The sequence below is a fragment of the Bacillus rossius genome, chromosome 5 (genome assembly GCF_032445375.1).
Source record: "Bacillus rossius redtenbacheri isolate Brsri chromosome 5, Brsri_v3, whole genome shotgun sequence".
NCBI classification, from domain to species: domain Eukaryota; kingdom Metazoa; phylum Arthropoda; class Insecta; order Phasmatodea; family Bacillidae; genus Bacillus; species Bacillus rossius.
In genome coordinates, this window is record NC_086333.1 from 62,995,673 (window position 1) to 63,016,101 (window position 20,429).

The 20,429-nt window shown below is 38.8% G+C and overlaps 1 protein-coding gene across 1 annotated transcript in view; it reads left to right on the forward strand.

Moving 5' to 3' along the window:
* Positions 1–18,782, forward strand: part of LOC134531890 (serine/threonine-protein phosphatase rdgC) — a 215,367-nt gene extending 196,585 nt beyond the window's left edge. Inside the window, exons 9-14 of the mRNA XM_063367905.1 lie at positions 1,819–1,899; positions 7,976–8,161; positions 12,227–12,482; positions 14,941–15,101; positions 17,637–17,721; positions 18,272–18,782. Of these exons, the coding sequence (XP_063223975.1) occupies positions 1,819–1,899; positions 7,976–8,161; positions 12,227–12,482; positions 14,941–15,101; positions 17,637–17,721; positions 18,272–18,486 (984 nt within the window). The 3' untranslated portion in view covers positions 18,487–18,782. The remainder of the gene's footprint in view (positions 1–1,818; positions 1,900–7,975; positions 8,162–12,226; positions 12,483–14,940; positions 15,102–17,636; positions 17,722–18,271) is intronic.
* The last annotated feature ends 1,647 nt before the right edge of the window (positions 18,783–20,429 follow it).

Here is a 20,429-nt window from a genome sequence, read left to right on the forward strand (position 1 = left end):
CAACAGATCGACATGATTTTTTTTTGCATTGAGATAGTTTATGGGCAGGAGAATGACAATGGCTATTTTTTATTTCGGAAAAAATGCACGGTTCCTGTGGGATACATCTGGAGCGTTGTATCCATGGTAACAGGTTTTTGCGCATTGTTTATAACTTCTGCGTCTCCACGGAAACGACCATTTGATCGGTTGATTGCACTTCTGGTTGGATTTGTCGATTAGTTCATTTTTATACTCAATTCTGACTTTTTTTGTTACTATGTTAGTTAAGTGTTTTAATGCCTCGCCAAAGTATATCAAGTCTTGAGAGAGAGATTGTGTGTGTGTGTCGAGTTTGCAGTGTTGATGCTTTCTTGTATTCATGGCAACGCTATTGCATGGTTGATGGATTCTGCGTCTCCATTGCGACGGGCATAGAATCGTTATATATATAGTATATATATACTATATATAGTACATATATATGTATATATATTACATTCGAAGCGTGGTAGTGGCGTACACATTAGGTGGGGCATGTATAATGAGCGGTGTGAGGGTGTTCTGCCTATATACTGCCGTAGCGAAGCGCGTGTACTTCAACAAGTTTCTGACAGTTGCTAACAATGTAGACGTTCGAGTCGCCAAGAGGTCCCGTTTTCACAAATCATGGTTGATACGGGTTCGAATCCTGGCAGAACTGGACGCGATGTTTTCAGTGGGTTTACAGGGGGTTCATTATTATCTTTCCCTCGTACACTTTTTTTCTCAAATTCTTCTGTTTGTAGTTACGTCTGGGAATTACCACAGCCACAAATCAAAAGCCTGCCAATAATTTGGATGATCACTTTCCGAATACATGAACCCCTGGCAGGGGATAATTGTCTCCATAAGCATCTAAACTCTTATGTTATTTACATTTCTGGTTACAAGTATAATTCATTTCTATTAAATCCACAGAAATGAATTTACGGAAAAAAGTTAATTGGCAGTACAAGTATGTAAAAGGGGAAATGGAGTTTACAGTTTCAATTTATAAATTCCCAGGAATGATTTTAACCTAACAATTTTTGATACTTGAAGATTTCCTTTGTTAAGCACAGTGAGAACGCAGATTAGCATATACTGTTATAAAATTAATGTTTATAAAATTATTTAAATTAAAGCTATATTAAGACTGCACTACAGCACAAGGATTCTGTGTCTGATATTTAAGTTTGAATGTGTTTGTCTGTGGTGTCGTATTGTCCATAATACCTGTTTAGGTTCATCTATTTGACATCAGCTGATTTAGGCTTCTTCTCTGTGGGTTCGTGTTTTTATTTTTATTTCTTATTTTATTTTTATGAATTTTTTCCATGAAAAAAAAACAGTGCAAAAATGCAATGCTGTTTGTCCAAGAAATTGTATTAAATGGAATTTCCCCATTGGATGAGTCATTTAATGAACGTAACAAGTAAAGTGACTTGAAGTTTTACTGACTTGCATCTGTTGTGTGCACAGTACGTGTAAGTGCAGTGACTTGAAGTTGTACCAACTTGCATCTGATGTGTGCACAGTACGTGTAAGTGCAGTGACTTGAAGTTGTACCAACTTGCATGTGATGTGTGCACAGTACGTGTAAGTACAGTGACTTGAAGTTGTACCAACTTGCATGTGATGTGTGCACAGTAGGTGTAAGTACAGTGACTTGAAGTTGTACCAACTTGCATGTGATGTGTGCACAGTAGGTGTAAGTACAGTGACTTGAAGTTGTACCAACTTGCATGTGATGTGTGCACAGTAGGTGTAAGTACAGTGACTTGAAGTTGTACCAACTTGCATGTGATGTGTGCACAGTACGTGTCCCTGCTGAGGCCACCCGTGTCTGATAGCACAGCATCCGGAGCTGAGGTCGTGGACAAGATGGAGTGGAAACAGGTGAGACCATCCAGAATGCAAATGTGACGTATAACTAGAGACCTGTAAATTTCGCGATTTCAAATCCCTAAAGGATGGACTGACTCCATGATCCTCTACGCACTCGTGCAAATTACATCTGCTGATTGGTTACAAACTCGTAACACCTGTTGACTGGAATCGTCGTGATTCGCTAATTCTTCTGTTAAAGATTATTTCATTGGCCCAGAGTCCTTCAGATAAAGCGTGGCCCAATCACTGAAGCAAAATAATGTCAAAACTATTTTTGGACTCTATCCTATCGCGAAATGAATCCGCGAATTTTACAGGTCTCTACGTTTAACACATTTAAATCCTCGCTTAGTGTTTTTGTTTTACACAAAAGTCGTTCACGTATACAAAAGGTTGTCTGAACCAAATTTATGGACCTTTAACACATGGACATTTATCTAATGGGTAGGGGGTTAGAGACCCGGAAATTTTATGAAATTATTTAGCTCTCAGGATAGAATACATGGGTGAGCTAAAAACATGTTTTAATTCACATTGGTTGATTTCTTAGCGGGAACATTTCATCCTTGTTAATTGGCACTTCCTGATTCGTTTCCTTCTATCATAGCTGGGTGTCGTTGACTCACGGTCGTAGAGGGGCGTGTCCAAATACGGTAATTGTGGTACAATCATGAACACAGTGCGCGATTGTGAAGGTTTGGATTCTAACTTGCGAATAAATGAATCAGTAAGGGTCTCTAGTAGAAAAATGTTTTTTTTTTTTTTTAAATAAATTTGTTCCCTTATTATACCCTTATTATGTAACAATGTATGCCCGTGCTAGCAATTGTTCCCTTGTGATTGGCAGCCTTTTGCAAGATAAGCCTTTGCCCTGATTGGCCGGGCCATTCAGGAAGAGTTTCCATCCACGCTGGTTGGCTAAGATTGGTGTGCTGGCAGTAGACAAGCACCTGAAATAAAACCAGACCACCATGAAACACAGGAAAATATACAACGTTTTAACACACAGCTGGTACGGAAATATTTTTGCGATAAATGCATGGCTCTACTTTTGTGTAGTAGGAATGAGTGGAAACCTGCCAAATTCGAGTTAGTTTCTGGTACCAGAATGAACGCCTTCACACTTATAGACAAATATTTCTCTTTAACTTCTACCACAACTAACTTGGATGTTGTACCTTTAAAATTTTTTTTAACGTATCGAAATTATACATTGTTCTGCGTAAGAGAATGCGTACACGCTCTAACTGCGCCAAACTGAAGTCGAAATAAATAAATAAATATTATGCGCCAATTTCCGTAAGTGCGACAAGAAATATTCAGTGTTGTTTCAAAAAAAACTTAATATATATGCGCGTAGAAATAACCACAGCGATTTGTCTTACGAATTCACAATAATTATTTCTTGTGGCATTGCAGACGTGTTTCTTGGAAACTGGTTTCCAAAGGAATCGTAATAATTTCGTAAAAGTACAATGAAATTTCTAACAGTGTATTTATAAGTAGAGACCTGCAAAATTCGCGGTTTCGATGGCCTTCAGGATAGACTGCACATACCCCTGTACACTCGGGAAAATAACGCAAGTTCATTGGCTGCCGACTTGTAAGTCGTCTCAGCTGGTTTGTCTGTGATTCGATCCTTCTTTGGTTAAGGGTTTATAACTGGTTGAGATTCGTCCAGATGAACAGTAAGCCGATAGAAATATTATCTAAGAGGTATATACGTGTTTGAATTCTAGCCTATCACCGAATGAATCCGCGAATTTTTGAAGGTCTCTATTTATAAGGCTGTGGCAATGCCAGTTTTTATGTAGGTACTTATTCTCTCTACTGGAAAGTGTGTAATCATTACTATGATTTAAACTATCTTAATTGAAGTGTGATTGTTGTGAGTTGAAACGTGGCGTGACTCCGCCGCGCAGGGGGGTAAAGGGCGGGTAATCTGAGGCCGGCGCACGGCTCCAGAGATGACGTGGGGGTCGGAAAACTAATTGGTCCCGATGGCCCTCGCCGGCCCAGCGGTGCGCATCGATTAGCGGCGGGTTATAATTCGTAATTAGAGACGCGCGCGTACCGCGATATTCGCTGGATGGATGCGGGCGGGTGGTTGTCGCTAACATTTAGAACTGAAACATAGTTTCAACATTTATAACAACAACAAATAACACCAATTAGTATGAAAAGCTCAACAGCTTATAATTAGAGCCACGGAATTTTCGCGTTTTCATTTAGTCGCAAGCTAGAATGCAAACCTCCACACTGTCGCACTGCGTTCATGATTGGACCGCAGTTATCTGGACACGCCCCTCTACGACCGTGAGCCAACGATGTCCAGCTAGGGGAGAAGTAAGCGAATCAGGTAGTCACAAATAACAAGGATAAAAATGTTCTCGCTATGAAATCAACCAATGGTAAAGTAAACATGAGTCGAGCACACCTATAACATTGAATTCTACCCTGAGGCCAGAGGAATCCGCGAAATTTCCGGGACTCTACTTATAATTAGAACTGAAACGTAGTTTTAACATTATTAAAACAACAAATAAAACAAATTAGTATGAAAAGCTCAACAGCTAATATTTAGAACTGAAACATAGTTTCAACATTTATAACAACAAATAACACCAATTAGTATGAAAAGCTCAACAGCTAATATTTAGAACTGAAACATGGTTTTGACATTTATAACAACAAATAAAACAAATTAGTATAAAAACCTCAACAGCTAAAATTTAGAACTAAAACATGGTTTTATAATTTATAACAACAGCAAATAAAACAAATTAATATGAAAAGCTCAACAGCTAATATTTATAACCGAAACATAGTTTTAACATTTATAACAACAAATAAAACAAATTAATATGAAAAGCTCAACAGCTAATATTTATAACTGAAACATAGTTTTACATTAATAACAACAAATAAAACCAATTAGTATAAAAGGCTCAACAGCTAATTTTTAGAACTGAAATACAGTTTTAATTCAAAAAATTTCATACGCAAATTAAAAACTTTAAATTATAGTTTCTAGCCCTTGTACCATTTATTGTAGAAGCTTGATTTTAATGAAACAGTTATCTTATTTTCATAAGCGAACTAAAAACTTTAAATGATTTTTTTGTCCGTGTACGATTTATTAATTTACTGATTTACCCTTTTTTCAGACAGGAACAAAATCCTGCAATCAGCCAGTTTACAACTTAAACCGTATACACAGGTGAAAATATTATTTGGCTTAAATAAAAAAATGTTCGATATTTTCTAGTTTTTCTTTCCCCACATGTATTCTAGAATGACTCAGCCATGTAATACTGACCATAATATTCAATTCAATACACAAGATAAACACTTTTTTTTTAATGGAACAGAAATATTCACGTGAAATATTTCAGGTGTATATAAACTTGTGCATTTACAGGAAAACAACTGTGTCAATGCGAAATAGTGTTCGCAGAAATATTGAGTTCGATCTTACACGGGAATTTATGCTTTGTTTTGTATCAGTACCTTCAATAGTTAAAGTTATTTTAAAACCGTTCCCTGAATAGCTTTCCGGTATTAACTGCGCACATTAATAAGTATTATAAAACAAAATAATTTCCAATTATTTAATATTCGAATATCTTGTCCATGGTTTAGAATTATTTTGCTTGAATGAATCTTCAATTGAAATATAAAATTATGCACCAATTTTCGTAATAAATATTCAATATCATCTCGAATAAACATAATTCGTATATGCAAAAATAACTATAGCAATATTTGTACAAATTCACAATATTTTTGTTGTGGTATTACAAAAAATATTTATTTGTACCTGGTTTCCAAATAAATCTTTCGTAACGTAGAGAAAAATGTTTTCTGTGTATTAAATGGATACTGTGTAGCTGGTGAAAAAATATTCTTAGGCTATAACATGTTTTCATTTTGGAAAAAATATAATCTTGGTCTAATGAATTTTACGCCTATTTATTTAAGATATATTATTAAGGATTTTATTATAAAGCTAGTACTAATTTAACCACTAACGCAAGACGTTTTTAACTGTGCAAACATATACACCAAATTTACATATATATTAATTTTTAAGTCATGTGATTTCTTAAACTTTTGAATATTTAAGCATAAAATATTAAATAATTGGCTAATGACGTGAAACGCAGGTATAACATTTGACAAATATTTTTATTTTTATTTGTTATAACAAGACATGTGAACCATATCTTAGCTAAGAGTTGGGCGTGTTGAGTTCTTGCCGAACAGAAGGCGAACTGTAAAAGATGTTTATTTCCTTCCGACTTTCACCACTCCTTGCCATTAAAGTCCTGTCGCAGCAGTAAACCTGCTAGACATCGTCCCATAACTTTATATTAGCGCCCCGGAGGGCTTAAGGTGGGTCGATCTGAGCGCGTATACGACCTGTGGCAAGTGCCCCTCCCCCCCTGGTGCTGTATCGTGGTGAAAGGGAGCAGGGACGTTTCTAAATGGGAGTGCGTAGTTAGAGCCATATCTGTTCCTTACGCATCCCCAGCATAAAACCAAATTCTCGGTGGGTGTTTTTGCTAAGGCGCTATTTCTAATATTTCTCCTAGGGTCTAATAGGTAAATCACAAACACTGGGGTAATGGCTCCTTGTTCATTAAATGGCATTTGCGGCGTGATAAAAAAAAAATTAACTTTAATTTTTCATGCAAATAATAAACAAAAAAATAACAAAATTACTGGAGTAATATTATTAGTACGGTAGAGTATAAATTCAATCATATTAAAATTTAAAAAGAAAAAAACTCAGCATTAAATATTAATATTAGCACGTTTATAAAATTAATAATTTAATGTAATAACATAATCGGGATTAATTTTAATTAACTATCAAAATAAATAAATATGGTAAATGTTTATTATAACTAATTTAATAATTTATTAAATAATAATTTAGTAAATTATGGTGCAGATAAATTATACACAGGGGACATAACCTCACTAACACTCCCATGAAAACGGACAAATGACTACTAAACCCTCCACAGACACTACCTTCCAGAAACAATGGAAGCTTACAAGCAACATCATATGCATACGAGAACATAACCTCACATGAAAATTATATCACTGATATTCACAATAAATAAATGTTTTGAATTATATGGACTAATATTCAATAACAATCCCTAAAGTGTAATCTTTAAAAAAAAATTATTTGAGTGTAGCCATTTTTTTTGTATGTAGCCCTTTTTTTCTCATCCTGTGAAGATTTCGTTGCATGGGTGCGCGCGCACCGTAAAAAAAATGGGTGTGTGTACTTAGGTACGCGCGTGAGAAGTTATGCTTCTTTGGCATCATCAAAAAATAGTTTTTAATTGCATGCAAAAATAGTGCGTGGAGTCCCTCCGCGCGGAAGAAGTGAATCTTCATAATGTGTAAATGAAAATCGGAAGCGGTAGAAATTGATTTTTAGTGAAATCATATTGTATCAAATCAAACTAAAAAAATTAAGGAAATAAATTTGTAACGACTCATAGATTGATTTTCAGAGAGAGAAAGAGAGAGAGACCTATTGAATGTCTATAAAACTAACTTTTTTATGAGAGCAGATTTTCATGAAATAAATCATGAAATCATTCAACGATAAAAGCTGTTTATTTAATCAAGCGGACGGGTTCGCCCCAAGGAGAAAATTGACGCGGCGAGACCTCGTGGACATAGAGAAATGACTCACACTCACTATTTATGTGTCTATGAAACGATTTTTTTTCTGCAATTTAAATTGTAATATACAAACAGGGTATTGAAAATTGAAACAAATATGGCGACACTACAAACTGTCAGGATCTTTATTTTTTTCTTACTCTCTACTTAGTTCCTTACAATAGGATTCACTCACGCTCTCTCTCTCTCTCTCTTTCTTTCTATTCCCCCTCCCCAGGAGCCTTAAACGTTTAACGCAACCTTGTTGGAAGTCGCATTAGAAGTATAACTTCAAAATATAAATTCAAAAAAATTCGGAAGATTCACGAACGTGTGAGTCGGGGTGAACGACGTCGTGCGAGTCGGAGAGGGAGGGCCGTGTGTCGAACCGCAGGTGTTCGACGTGCTGTGGAGCGACCCGCAGAACCTGGAGGGCTGCGTGCCGAACACGCTGCGCGGCGCCGGGACCTACTTCGGGCCAGACGTCACCGACCGCTTCCTGGAGAAGCACAAGCTGATGTTCGTGGTGCGCTCGCACGAGTGCAAGACGGGCGGCTACGAGATCGCCCACGGCGGCAAGGTGCTCGTTCGTTCTCCTTCTCCTTCGCTCCGTCCATCTCTCTAGGCCAGGGGCGTAGCCAGGGGGGGGGGGGTTTAATGGGTTCAACCCCCCCCCCCCCTAGCACCAAATCTTTAATTAATTTCTTATTCATCACTCAAACAAATTTCATATTAAAATTAATAAAGTTGTTACCATTACAATATTTAAATTTAAGTACCGAAAACTGCTAAAATAGCTCTATTTTACACCTTAAAAACCAAATTTTCCCGGGGGAGGACCCCCGGACCACCCGCTTTAATACGGGGGGGGGGGTCATGCTTCTTAACACCCCCCCATACACAAATCCTGGCTACGCCACTGCTCTAGGCTACACATCTATATTCATCTTATTCTACAGAATCTCCACAAATGAATGCCCCAGTTATAAATTTCAATAGTATCAACAACTGTAAGCGTGTCAGAGTTTTCGTTCGAGGTCACAATTAAAGAGTATACTCAAACAGTTTTCTTTTTCGCGCTTTATATTAACTTCACCTGTATGTATGTTTGTTTGTTTGTGTGTTTGTATGTTTGTAACCGACTCCTTTGGGTGCGATTTTGACCCACTTTAAACGGCCAGATTTCATTCAAACATTGTAAATTTATCGAGGACCGATGACAATACACTAATTTGATAAAATTATTCCATTATTATATAAGCGCATGCGCGGGTAATGCTTTGTTGTTTTATCGCTTGCAGCGCCACCCACGCAAAATGGCGACTCCTGAACGTAAAGCTTTTTGTGTTCTGCGATTTGCTAATTTCAGTTCGACGTGCGTTTCGTTTGCAGTTTGATTGTCTTAAGTCACTGACCGTTGGATTGGTTGTAATGGTCGAGACGACAACGCTCTTTCCACTTGACGAAAACGCCATGCAATTTTTTTTTCCCCCGTAGGGCTTAGTAAAAGATCGTGTCTACGTTCCGCTGCTACCTAATGATTTGCCAGAGTTTAACTGTTATAACATACCGTTAAAATTGGGACATTCCTTTATGGACATTCTGTATTTACCTTTATTCATATTCCTAGTATGCGACAGGTTGAAACACCTTAGCCCTTAGGTTGTGGCAACATCGCAGTGATAGTATGGACCGACGTTTCGGTCTGCATTGCAGCAGGCATCTTCGGGTTTAGAATCAACTGATAGACAGTAGCTGATAGTTTATAAATCTGTACCTCGGGATCATAAGGCACTATGTATAGTTTTAACCATAAACTTGACCACCGTTTGACGTGATTTATATTGTAAAACTACACTAAGATCTGGGTTATCTCAAAAACTAACATATTTTTGGTATTAAATAGTTGAGTATATAAATGATTAAACTTCTCTCATAGAATTATCATCGTATTTGTGACATAGTGTCTTATGTCTTCGAAGTACAGATATATATATACTTACCTAGTGTATCCAACCAATCACATGGAGCTCTGTCCAACTTGTCGCTTTTCAGGAAGTTAAGGGAATACGACCCTTGCTTATTTTTTTGCATAATTGGCTACCAATGTTTTTTTATTTGTATCGCATAATTACAAGGAAAGCTAGCTGGAATACAAAAATTAAATGCACGTTTCAATAATTTAGTGCTTCTGGCTATTTTATTGATAAAGGCCTGCTTTAAATGTTTTGTCAGTGAATAAAAAATAATTCCTAATTTACAGTTGATACAAAAATGTACACTTTGATTAAAAAATTTGAGCAGCCAATGTAAATTTAATTAGATTTAGTGCAAAAAAAACTTATTGTGTATATTGACATAAACTGTTTCAGTTATGACAGTGTGTTCAGATCACTAGCCTCCCACCAAGGGGGTCCCTGGTTTGACTCCCGGCGGTAAAAATAATAAAACCTTGCATTTTTCTCGAGTGCGAAACTTGGCGGACTTTGCAGTAAACCGGTTGGTTTCCTTAGTTTATCTCTGTTCCCAGCATGAGACCATTCCGTCGCCTATCGTTTCACTCTACGTCCGTCACTTAATGACGCCGATGTCAACCAGATTTGTAACCTCAACTAATATTTTATTTTATCCAGCCTCCCTTTCAATAGGCTTCCTCTCCTCTAACACGCGTACCAATTTTCGCGCACGCCGAAAGAGAGAGGAAACGGGCTTTGCAAACCACTGATTATTTTCTGGATCGGCAACACGTGAACCGGTTATAATCGGTGGGTGACCCGTTACCAGGAATTCACTCAGATTTGCCGTGAACGCGTCACACGTGCTTTATCAGTTCTCTTGTCTGTAATACGAGTGCAAAACTCACTCAACATAAACACTTGAAGTAAGTATTGTCTGTTTATAAATTACTTCGTGAGTTTATACTTAATATTTTATATCCTCGAGTCTTAAAATAATCTTATTCCTTTTTCACCCCCTTAACGGTCGAATTTTAGAAAAACAATGGAGAAGTGACACAGTAGGTAGCTCTGTATGTACGTTATTTATTATAAGATTCTTACCTCCCGCTCTATAAAACTCGGAGACACGAATGTTCGCTAATTAAACCACGTTGAAACGCTCAGAGGACACTGAAAAGAGCAACAATTATCTCGAGTGGTGAGTTCGATGGTGGAAAAGGGGGGGGGGAGGTATCAGGATTTTGGTGTGCTCGACGTCATGTTTTAAATCACACCACACTCGTGCACTTTCTCACTCAACTTCTTGTGCGCATTCTTAAACATTCCTATCCCCTTATCCGTGAAGTTTTACATTTAATGCGTGTGGTGTTCACGCGCTTAAAGGTTTAAATTTTTTCTTTAAAAACTATGTATTGAAGACTGTTTATTAAAGTTTCTTAGTAATTAATGTGTTTCAAAATAAGAATAAACCTAAAAATTCAGTTTTAAGTAGTGTTAAGATGTTAAGAGATCATGTGTGTAGTGCGCAATTGATGTAAACCAGCCACAATGGTTAGTGTCACAATTTAAGATCACGTGGAACAAACATGATGCCAAATAGCAATGCCGTTACACTACTCTATTCCTGATCGTTACACTTTCCATAACACTCTTCTTTTTTTGACATTCTGAACACGTCATTGCCTCGACTTGCCCCATAGCGGTTGTAAAGAAGTTTCACTTTAAAAAAAATACAGTTCGTTACTACCCCTCGAAGTCTGGGTTGTTGAAGTGAAACTGCTTCAAAGACGGCGGGGTGAGCAATGGTGATGTAGTCATCGGAGCTTAAACAAATGCTAACAGGGCAAGGTAAAGTGTACAAAGTTTTAGGGAACAGACTGATCAGTCTGTTTGTGCCTGAGGATATGAACAGATCTCAGTTCCCGCAACGTCACAACTGTTTCATCTTATTAAGCCCACTGTGTTAATTTGTGCCGTCGTCGTTGTAGTGTCCAGAATATCTGTTAAATTTCATCGTTGGGTTCACCAGTGCGTATTTGTGTCGTCCACATTATCTGTTTAGTGCTATTATGTTTCTCGCTGTGTTTTCGTCTATATTTACTGTTATCTTTGCGACTGTCTTGTTGTCATCTCATAGTGTCCGTCTGTGCTGTAAAATGTTTTTTGACTCATTCCTTTCACGGAATTTTCTGTGGTATCTGTGTCTTTCTTTATATTTTTTGACATGGCCTGATTTCGGCTTGTTATCGGCATGGTTACATAATTGTCCGGTATTAAGATTTATTATGACATACAGTGTATACAATGACGTATGTTCAAAAATATTTTTTTTTTACATATTCGTTTACGTGTAAGTTTCAATTTTAACGAGCGTGCTGACCACGCACCTTTGTGTTGTTTTCCATGAACTTGGATAAGCACCTTGTGATGCTCTCAGAATGGGAATCACTATGAGCCAGCCACAGGTTAGCTGAATGTGTCAAGGGGCGGAGGGTGGCAACGATGCTGGGACGGGTTACCTCAACCTCTCGTTGTAGCTCCTCCCAAAACTGAGATGGCGTATCTATCTCCCTGTTGGCTCCAGGGAGGTTCTGGACTGGAGTGTCTGCCGTCACGTCCGGCACGTCAAGTCCACGAGCAGACTTTCAGGACAGAACAACGTGTTTTCCGTCGGTTTCCGGGCGCAGCTGATCACCATCTTCTCGGCGTCCAACTACTACGAGCTGGGCTCGAACAAGGGCGCCTACGTGAAGCTGGTGGGCCCGCAGCTCGACCCGCACTTCGTGCAGTTCACGACGGCCGCGGCGCGCACCAAGAAGCTCACCTTCCGGCAGCGCGTGGGGCTGGTGGAGAGCTCCGCCCTGCGCGAGCTCAGCGGCAAGGTGCTGGCCGCGCGCGAATCCCTGCTCGACGAGTTCCGCAAGGCCGACCCAGACGGCACGGGTGAGCGACGCCGTCTTTTTTCCCATGTTCGCGCGTTAATTATGGTACGACATACCATAAGTATGGTACAACATACCATAAGATTGGTACGGCATACCATAAGTATGATACGATATACCATAAGTATGGTAATACATACCACTGGTTTGGCACGAAATACTATATGTACGGTACTAAATACCATAAGTATGGTATGACATACCATAAGTATGTTACATCACGTCCTTACTATTGTGCGCACGATAATTATGGTACACAATACCACAAATGTTGAACTCGAGGCTAAATTTAGGTACATGAAAAGAGACATCGTATGCTAAATGCTCTCGAACAGCATCGTGTAGTACAATGTCACGTGATTTGAGAGGGATCTAGGAGCCAGCCAAGGGCGTAGTCAGGTAGGGTCTGTAGCCCACTCTAAAGAAGCTCGTTCATCAGTTTGAAATAACGAATAAATGGCTCAGTTTATGACCCCTGAATAAGAAAAATTGTGGAGTAAGTAGCCTTCTCTTTGAACACGTATTAGGACACAATCACAAGCAGAAGTACATCGTGTAAGGATCTACCGTGCGTAAGAGTCACGTTTTATTTAAAAATTTCACGTTTTTAAAGGGAAAAAAGTACTTTGAAAGTCCCAGATAGCCAAAGATGTGTATTAAAGCATCATCTTTTGAAAACTGTTCTGGTAGGAACACCAGACCACCTACTTTTCTGAGAACCAATATTGGGAGAGGAGAGCGTGTCATACCATTCCCCCAAGAAGCCACAAAGCAAGCCTATAAAAATATGTGTTCTTGTTAAAGCTTCATTTCTCCCCCAACTTTGAACCCTCTTGCGAATCCTGGCTACGCCCAAGAGCCAGACTCGACAGAGGATTGGAGCAGAAATTCAAAGATGGCGGACTCGCGTCACAGCACCGCCCGCGAAGCGGAACGGCGTGGTCCAGTCACGGACGCCGGAGCGGAGAGACAAAACTACGTAATATCTTCCGGCGTGTCTTGCGGCGGACGCGCCAGAGGACCAGAAGACAGTTCATCCTTCTACTCCGTCGTCTGCCGCCGCCCTGGCGCCGCCCTGGTCGGGTGGAGGGGGGAAAAAGGTTTTCTATCCGAAGGGGAAAAATTGCCTTTTCGCCCCTCCGTATCTTTGCGCGTCTCTTGTTCTTTCGCCACGATGGATGAAAATTCTTGGAACGAAATTTTCGGATTGAGAAGGAAGTGAAAAAGGAGGAGGGAAGGGAGGTAGCAAGGAACGGCGTTTTTTTTTTTTTTTTTGGGAAGCCGGTTGAAGTACCAGTAAATTTCATTTACCAGCGGGCGGTTGGCAGACGTATAACCGTAAGGGTGAAAGAGAGAAAGGACGAGAATTTGATTATCACTGAAGTCCTCCCTCCGCAGATAAATGGGTGATATTATTCGACGCAGATGATTTCCAACCAGTTTAATTACAACCTCCTGTGATGTATAATTTGAAAAAAATAAATTAAAAATGACAGGTTAAAAAAAGTTTTTGAGGTTAACGTGTTGCGAAGGTTTTTGGCCATGAAAAAATACAGTACAGGTTGATTTCGAAAGATTCATCCGAGTTCACAAGCCTGTAGCCGCAACAAAGACAGATCAATGCGTTCTCCGTTTCGACAAAAGTGTTAGTGTGATACAAAATGTTCAACATGATTACCATCGGCATATTGTTATGTGTATATTCTAATGTTCCCGAAGCTTAAATATTTATTCGCGTGAATATTGTATACTTGTGAAATCAGTAGCGTAGCCAGGATTTGTGTATGGGAGGGGGTCCTCCCCCGGAAATATTTGAGCAGTTTTCGGTACTTAACTTTAAATATTGTAATGGTACAAAAAATTTTAATTTTTTAATAAAAAAAATTGTGTCAGTGAAGAAGTAAGAAATTAATTAAAGATATTTTAATCAATCCAAGTGCCTTGTCCACATCCACTCAAAATCATAAATCATGCTTGAAGCTCGACAATACAAAAAAAAGGAATAAAAATGGTTGGGTTTCGGCAGAACTGGCCTATTCCTGAAAACAATTAGCTTTAGCTTGAAGAATTACCCAGTCACCACCTGCTTATAATTACCGCGCTGGTTAAATACAATAGGTGTACGATATTTGAAAACTTGGGACCCGTCACGGCGTCACAACCTTATAGCTTCTGCTCGTGACAGGGGTAGGGGAAGGGAAGGAGAATCGGTAGGGCTCGCTTACTCTTCCCCTCCAGTGCAGTGGCCGGTGATAGCAGTAAGACACCCAGGCTTTTAGCTAACCTGCTTTCAGATAAGAAAAAAAAATGGTGGCTAAGGGGGTGGGGGGTTAGAACCCTTAAACACCCCCCCCCCCCCCTGGCTTGGCCCCTGTGTGAAATCGTATGATTTATTTTAAAACACTCTGCAGTGTACTACCCTCGTAGGTAGTCGTTGCTCATGACTTTGTTCGGACCAGGCTTCATCACGGTGACGGAGTGGTGCAGCGCCATGGAGTCTCGCACAGGGCTGACCATCCCGTGGAGGATGCTGCGAGAGAAGCTGGTGAGCCAGGATCCCGTCTCCAAGAACGTGGAGTACATGACCACCTTCCAGGAGCACCTGCCGGGCAAGAAGGCCGTGAGTACCTGTTCACTAGAGACCGGAAAAATTCGCGTATTCATTTCGTGATAGGCTGAAATTCAAACATGTGTACAATTCTGCTGGTTCTGCGCTATTGGCTCGCAGTTTAACTGGAGCTCTCTGGGTCAATGAGAGATTATCGATCAAAGAAGCGTCGAATCACAAGCTACCCAGTGAAGACGCCTCACAATTTAGTACCCAATGAACACGCGTGTTTACTTGAGAAATGCATAGGATAATGGAGGCTATCCTAGAGGTAATTGAATCCGCGAAATTTTCCGGTCTCTACTGTTCACACATTCACTCATTATAAATTCACACATTTACACATTGTCATATTCATAACTCACACATTTACACATTCTCACATTCACACTTTCTCACTGCTGCACATTCACTCGTTTTCACACTCACGCATTTTCATATTCATACATTCTCACATTCACATATCACACTTTCTCTCATTCACGCGAACGATATATTTTTTTTCCTGACGCGTCGTCATCACTAGAGACCCTGATGTTACCTAGAGACTTAATATTGGTGTCAACCGTTTTTACGATTTAAAATAAAAGAACGTTAGGCACGCTCATAACCATTCCCGTAGCCCCCTGCTGATATACTTTCTCACGGCCACAAAAGCATAGCAGTAGTTCCACTATCCCGGAGGCCCAAGATCAGTAGGCGTTGTTGCGAGTGTGTCTCATTCAGACGTGAAACTCACCACGTCCACTCACGGGGGGCATCTCGACGCACTGTTTCGGGCAGACTGGTTGACGTCAGACCTGCCAACCCTCGCGGCCCTTCGCCGGCGCACGCTAGTCGCACCAACTCGCATCATTCCACGAGTTAATGCTCGCGCACGTGAAAACATAAATACTTTAAAGTGTCTCCGCTCACACTAACAATAAAAATAAAAAAAAAACACAACCATTTAACTAATGTCTAAGCTTAAATAAACCGTCGGCGTCGTTCACCTCAGAGCTTCTAGTCCATTCCAAGCGTATTTTCAAAAATAATTTGCCAACATTGAACATTCTGAACTATTTTTATCTTGTCTATAAAAATAAATATAAACCAATTAAAAACTAAACATAGGTAAATAAAAATATTGTTGCTGTAATAACAAAAAATACGTACAATAATTAATTAATTAATGAGAGTGGCGGAGCCATGCCACACGTTTCACACGGTTTAATTTTGAGTGGCCTAACGTCAACAAAAATGAAAAAGATATTAAGTGCATACTTTTTTACTCAATAAGCTGGCAAAGTTAATTTTTTTAACATTTCTGTTCGGTATGAATAAGGAGAACAGAATGAAATTAAAAAAAAAAATTAAAAAAAATTGGGTTAAAAGGCAATGCTGTGAATACTGCGTGTTATGGTTTTAAATGCTTTCAGGAAAAAAATATATATAAAATTTTATCCATCCGTTATAATATCATATGAATTTTTTTTATTTTAAAAGGCCATGTAAATTTTTGTTTTTCTGAAATAAATGGAACTATATCACATAGCAGCCAGTAAAATTTACTTTAAGCCTAAAAAGTTCCAGTTTTATATTCAATTTCATTCTCCTTATCCATACTACACGTAAACGTGAAAAATGCAGCTTATTGTAATAAAAAAAAACCATTCGACGTGCATGTGTTTTCATTTTGTGAAAATTCAGCCACTCAAAATGGAAAGTCTAACCGTGTAGAACGTAAATATAAGATAATGACCTGAAACAGAACATATACCCTTAAAGGATTTCAGCAGTTTTTGTTGACCATTCGAATAGTAGCAAGTATCCTTACAGGATAGTCTTGCGCGAAAGAACAAGTCGCTCGTGTCGTTGCTGCTGTTGCTTTGAAGGAGTTTGTAGTGCCATCTTTTAGTAAAAATGAAACGAAAGTCTGTCGTTTAGCCAACTTACTGCATTCTTCATTCTATTATGTTTAGTTATTACGATCAAATTATTCACTTAAACTTGTAAAAGTTAAAAACTCCTTTAATATATACTGCTACAAATTTGTCGAAAAATACAAATAGCTGAAAAAAAGTTTTTTTTTTTGACACGCCAGTTGTATAATTATCGAAAGAATTCGTATATCCTTTAACGGGTATTTTCTCACTGAATGGTGCCTTGATATTAAATTAGCCTTTTGTTAGGGTTACATTTGTAAATGACACATTCTTTCTATTCGGGAAAAGAGTAGATTGATAGTGGTGTTTGATACCAACTTCTTTGAGTTACGCTGACGTGGCCATTTATAAGTGGATAGGAGAAAATGTAATGTTTTTTTTATAATTTTTAGAATAACGTTGGACATTCATGTCTCACTCGGAATAATAATTTCAAAACTTTTTGCGATAAATATGGTTAAAGATACTTCAGCGCCGAATATGCTGTGGATTTTGTCACAGTAATACAAGTTATTAATAAGCAGTATCCTTTAAAATGAAATAAACGTAAGGAAGATTCCTGTTCTGTCGTGTGATGACACGTAAATGAAGCTAATGTTTGATCACTCTTGTTTTATTACAGTCGGAAGCGACGGTGGTTGAGACTCTGTACAGAAACAAGTCTAGTTTGGAAGCCATCTTCAGAATAATCGACAAAGACAACTCGGGTGAGTATACACTATTTCTGACTTGATATAAGTTTTTGGACATACGCCATTGCTAAGAACTTTTTCTGTTGAAGAAAAACTAATAAATAAAATAAATAAATAAAAATACGCAAAAAAGACAAAAACACACAAAATTAAGCAAACAATTGATGTTTTCAACAAGGATATGAACACCACAAAGTATTCCGAAACAGTAATATGGTCAACAAACAACAAAAAAAAAACAAAGAAAAATGTACTAAGAGAACGAAAAAAAACCCACAAATGATGACAATACAAAAATATTGAACCCAAAATAATTCAGCACAACAGTTGAAACGAGACAAAAACACGACAAAAGAAAAGACATCTAGTAAGGGAGTACCTATTTGGGCAGAGGGCAACACAACAGGGTGTAGTTTTAAGTTAGAAATAACTTTGTTAGTTCATGTTTAGTTATAACATTGTCTTTCTCTCTCTGCCGTTTTACCCCTTACTGCATACTAACGAGTTGAGGTTGGAATCTCCAGAGAGGTCTCACTTCTATCACGTGATCCACAATCCCCCGCAGGCTACATCTCGAAGGAGGAGTTCGCGGACGCGTGCGCCCTGCTGGAGCAGCACCTGCAGAACCCCTTCTCCAAGGAGCAGCAGCTGGACATCTGCCGCAGCATGGACATCAACAAGGACGGCATGGTGGACCTGAACGAGTTCCTCGAGACCTTCCGCCTCGTCGACATGGCGCCCCACGACGGCGACGACGCCGACGACTCCTCCCCCGGCTAAATGGGGGGCTCCCCCGCGAGCAACGCCCCGCCTCCCCCTCCCCCTGGTGTCCCGCTCTTTGTGTTGCCTCTCGTCGCACCAGTTTCCACTTTTTTGGGGCGATGACACTCCCGCCGTCTTCGAAGAGCTCACTCTGGGTCCATATCGGTGACACGTGACCAACCAAAAATGTTGCTGCAGTATTCACCTTTAATTTACGAAAAACACCAGAGTATTAGGAGAGGGTCTATATTCCCCCTCACACTTATTTAATTTAAGAATTCCTGAAATAAAGTAATATTTCAACCAAAAAAAAAGGAAACTACTTGAAAGAAAAGTGCAGGCTAAGAGGTTATATCCCTCTTCCATCCGAAAGGACTTTTTGTGTACCTACGCTCCTGAAGAACGCTACTTACAAAATATCCAGAGATATTCGTAAATTTAAATTGAACAAGAACTTACAATAATCCTCTTGGAGAATAAACCAATTCATTAAAAAATATATAAGGTAGGTTGCGGTTATAAGGCCCACCAGGAAATAAGGCCCAGTTGTTTTTTAAAATATATCCCGCCAAAAATCTTGCACGCTGAGAGTGCCGTCATGAAGCTACTAGTAGTGCTATCTAACGACAAACTCATCAACTTCGTAGTCTTCGTTGTGTTCAGTATACATCACGTCAAAGAAACGGGAGGTGAGTGTTTGCTTTATTTTATAAAATTTCTACAGAAAAGAAGCTCTACATTTTAATCAATATATTAATAATAAGTTAAGGTAAGATAGAGTGTATTAGTGTACTTTATTAACAATGCAATCATGCATTGAAATTTAGGTTAAGACTATTCCTCTTTTTTGTGTTGAATAAAACAAAAATGGCGTGCTAACAGGAAATAAAGCCCAGTGTTATTCGAGGTGGGCCTTATTACCTGCCATTGGTTTTAAAAAAATGTTACACTTCACGTACATGAATTTCAATTCTAAAATAACTTTTGACTATTGTTAAGTAAAGTTTTAATGAATGTGATTAGTGTAAATTTTAAAGAAATCTTTTTAATAAAATATAATTTCAACAAAACATGTTAATCTCTGTCCAGATATATTAATTTTAATATTTAAAAATCTAGAATTTAAAGAAAATATGACAGTTACTGCTGCCATGCTTCGATTTTTATTTTAAACATGAATTTCAAATAAATACTTAATCACTATCCGCAAGTAAATTCGTTTCTTGTTAGTGGCCACACATTTTTCTATCTACAACATGCATAGAAAATAACTTATAACCAACACTTATTGTTTGATGTATCAAAAATAAAATTGTTGTTCCAGATTATTGAACAATGGGCAAGAAATGCATAGGACTGAGAGCAAAGTGGGACCAATCTACGATGCAAGAAGCTCTGAGGTTACTATCACAGGGGAAATCGCAAAGGTATGTGGAAAATAAGTTGGGTATACCACGCAGAACCCTGAGGAATCACATAAAATGAGGGTCATCTGAGCATAAGCTGGGGAAACGATGCATTCTAACAATTGATCAAGAATGTGACCTAGAGAAAAGAATAATACGCTTCTGTGAAATTGGATTCCCACTCACACCGGTAATTCTACGCAGGTGTGTTTACAAATTTGTTGAAAAGCACGGTATTCCACACCCATTCAACAAAGAGGAGCAGCTAGCAGGTAGGGAATGGTACCGTTCATTCATGCGCCGTCATCCACGTCTTGCTAACAGAAAAGCACAATCATTAAATCCAGCTAGAGCACAGAAACTGAATCGTGTGATTGTTGGCGATTATTTCACTCAGCTTGCCGACACTATTGATACTCTGGATTTAAAAAGTCAGCCGCAAAACATTTTTAACATGGACAAGAAAGGGGTTAGACTTACGTTACATCATCAACAGTCAGTATTGGCACAAAAAGGAGCAAAGCGAGTGCATCTTGTAGCTCAAGAACATGCGGA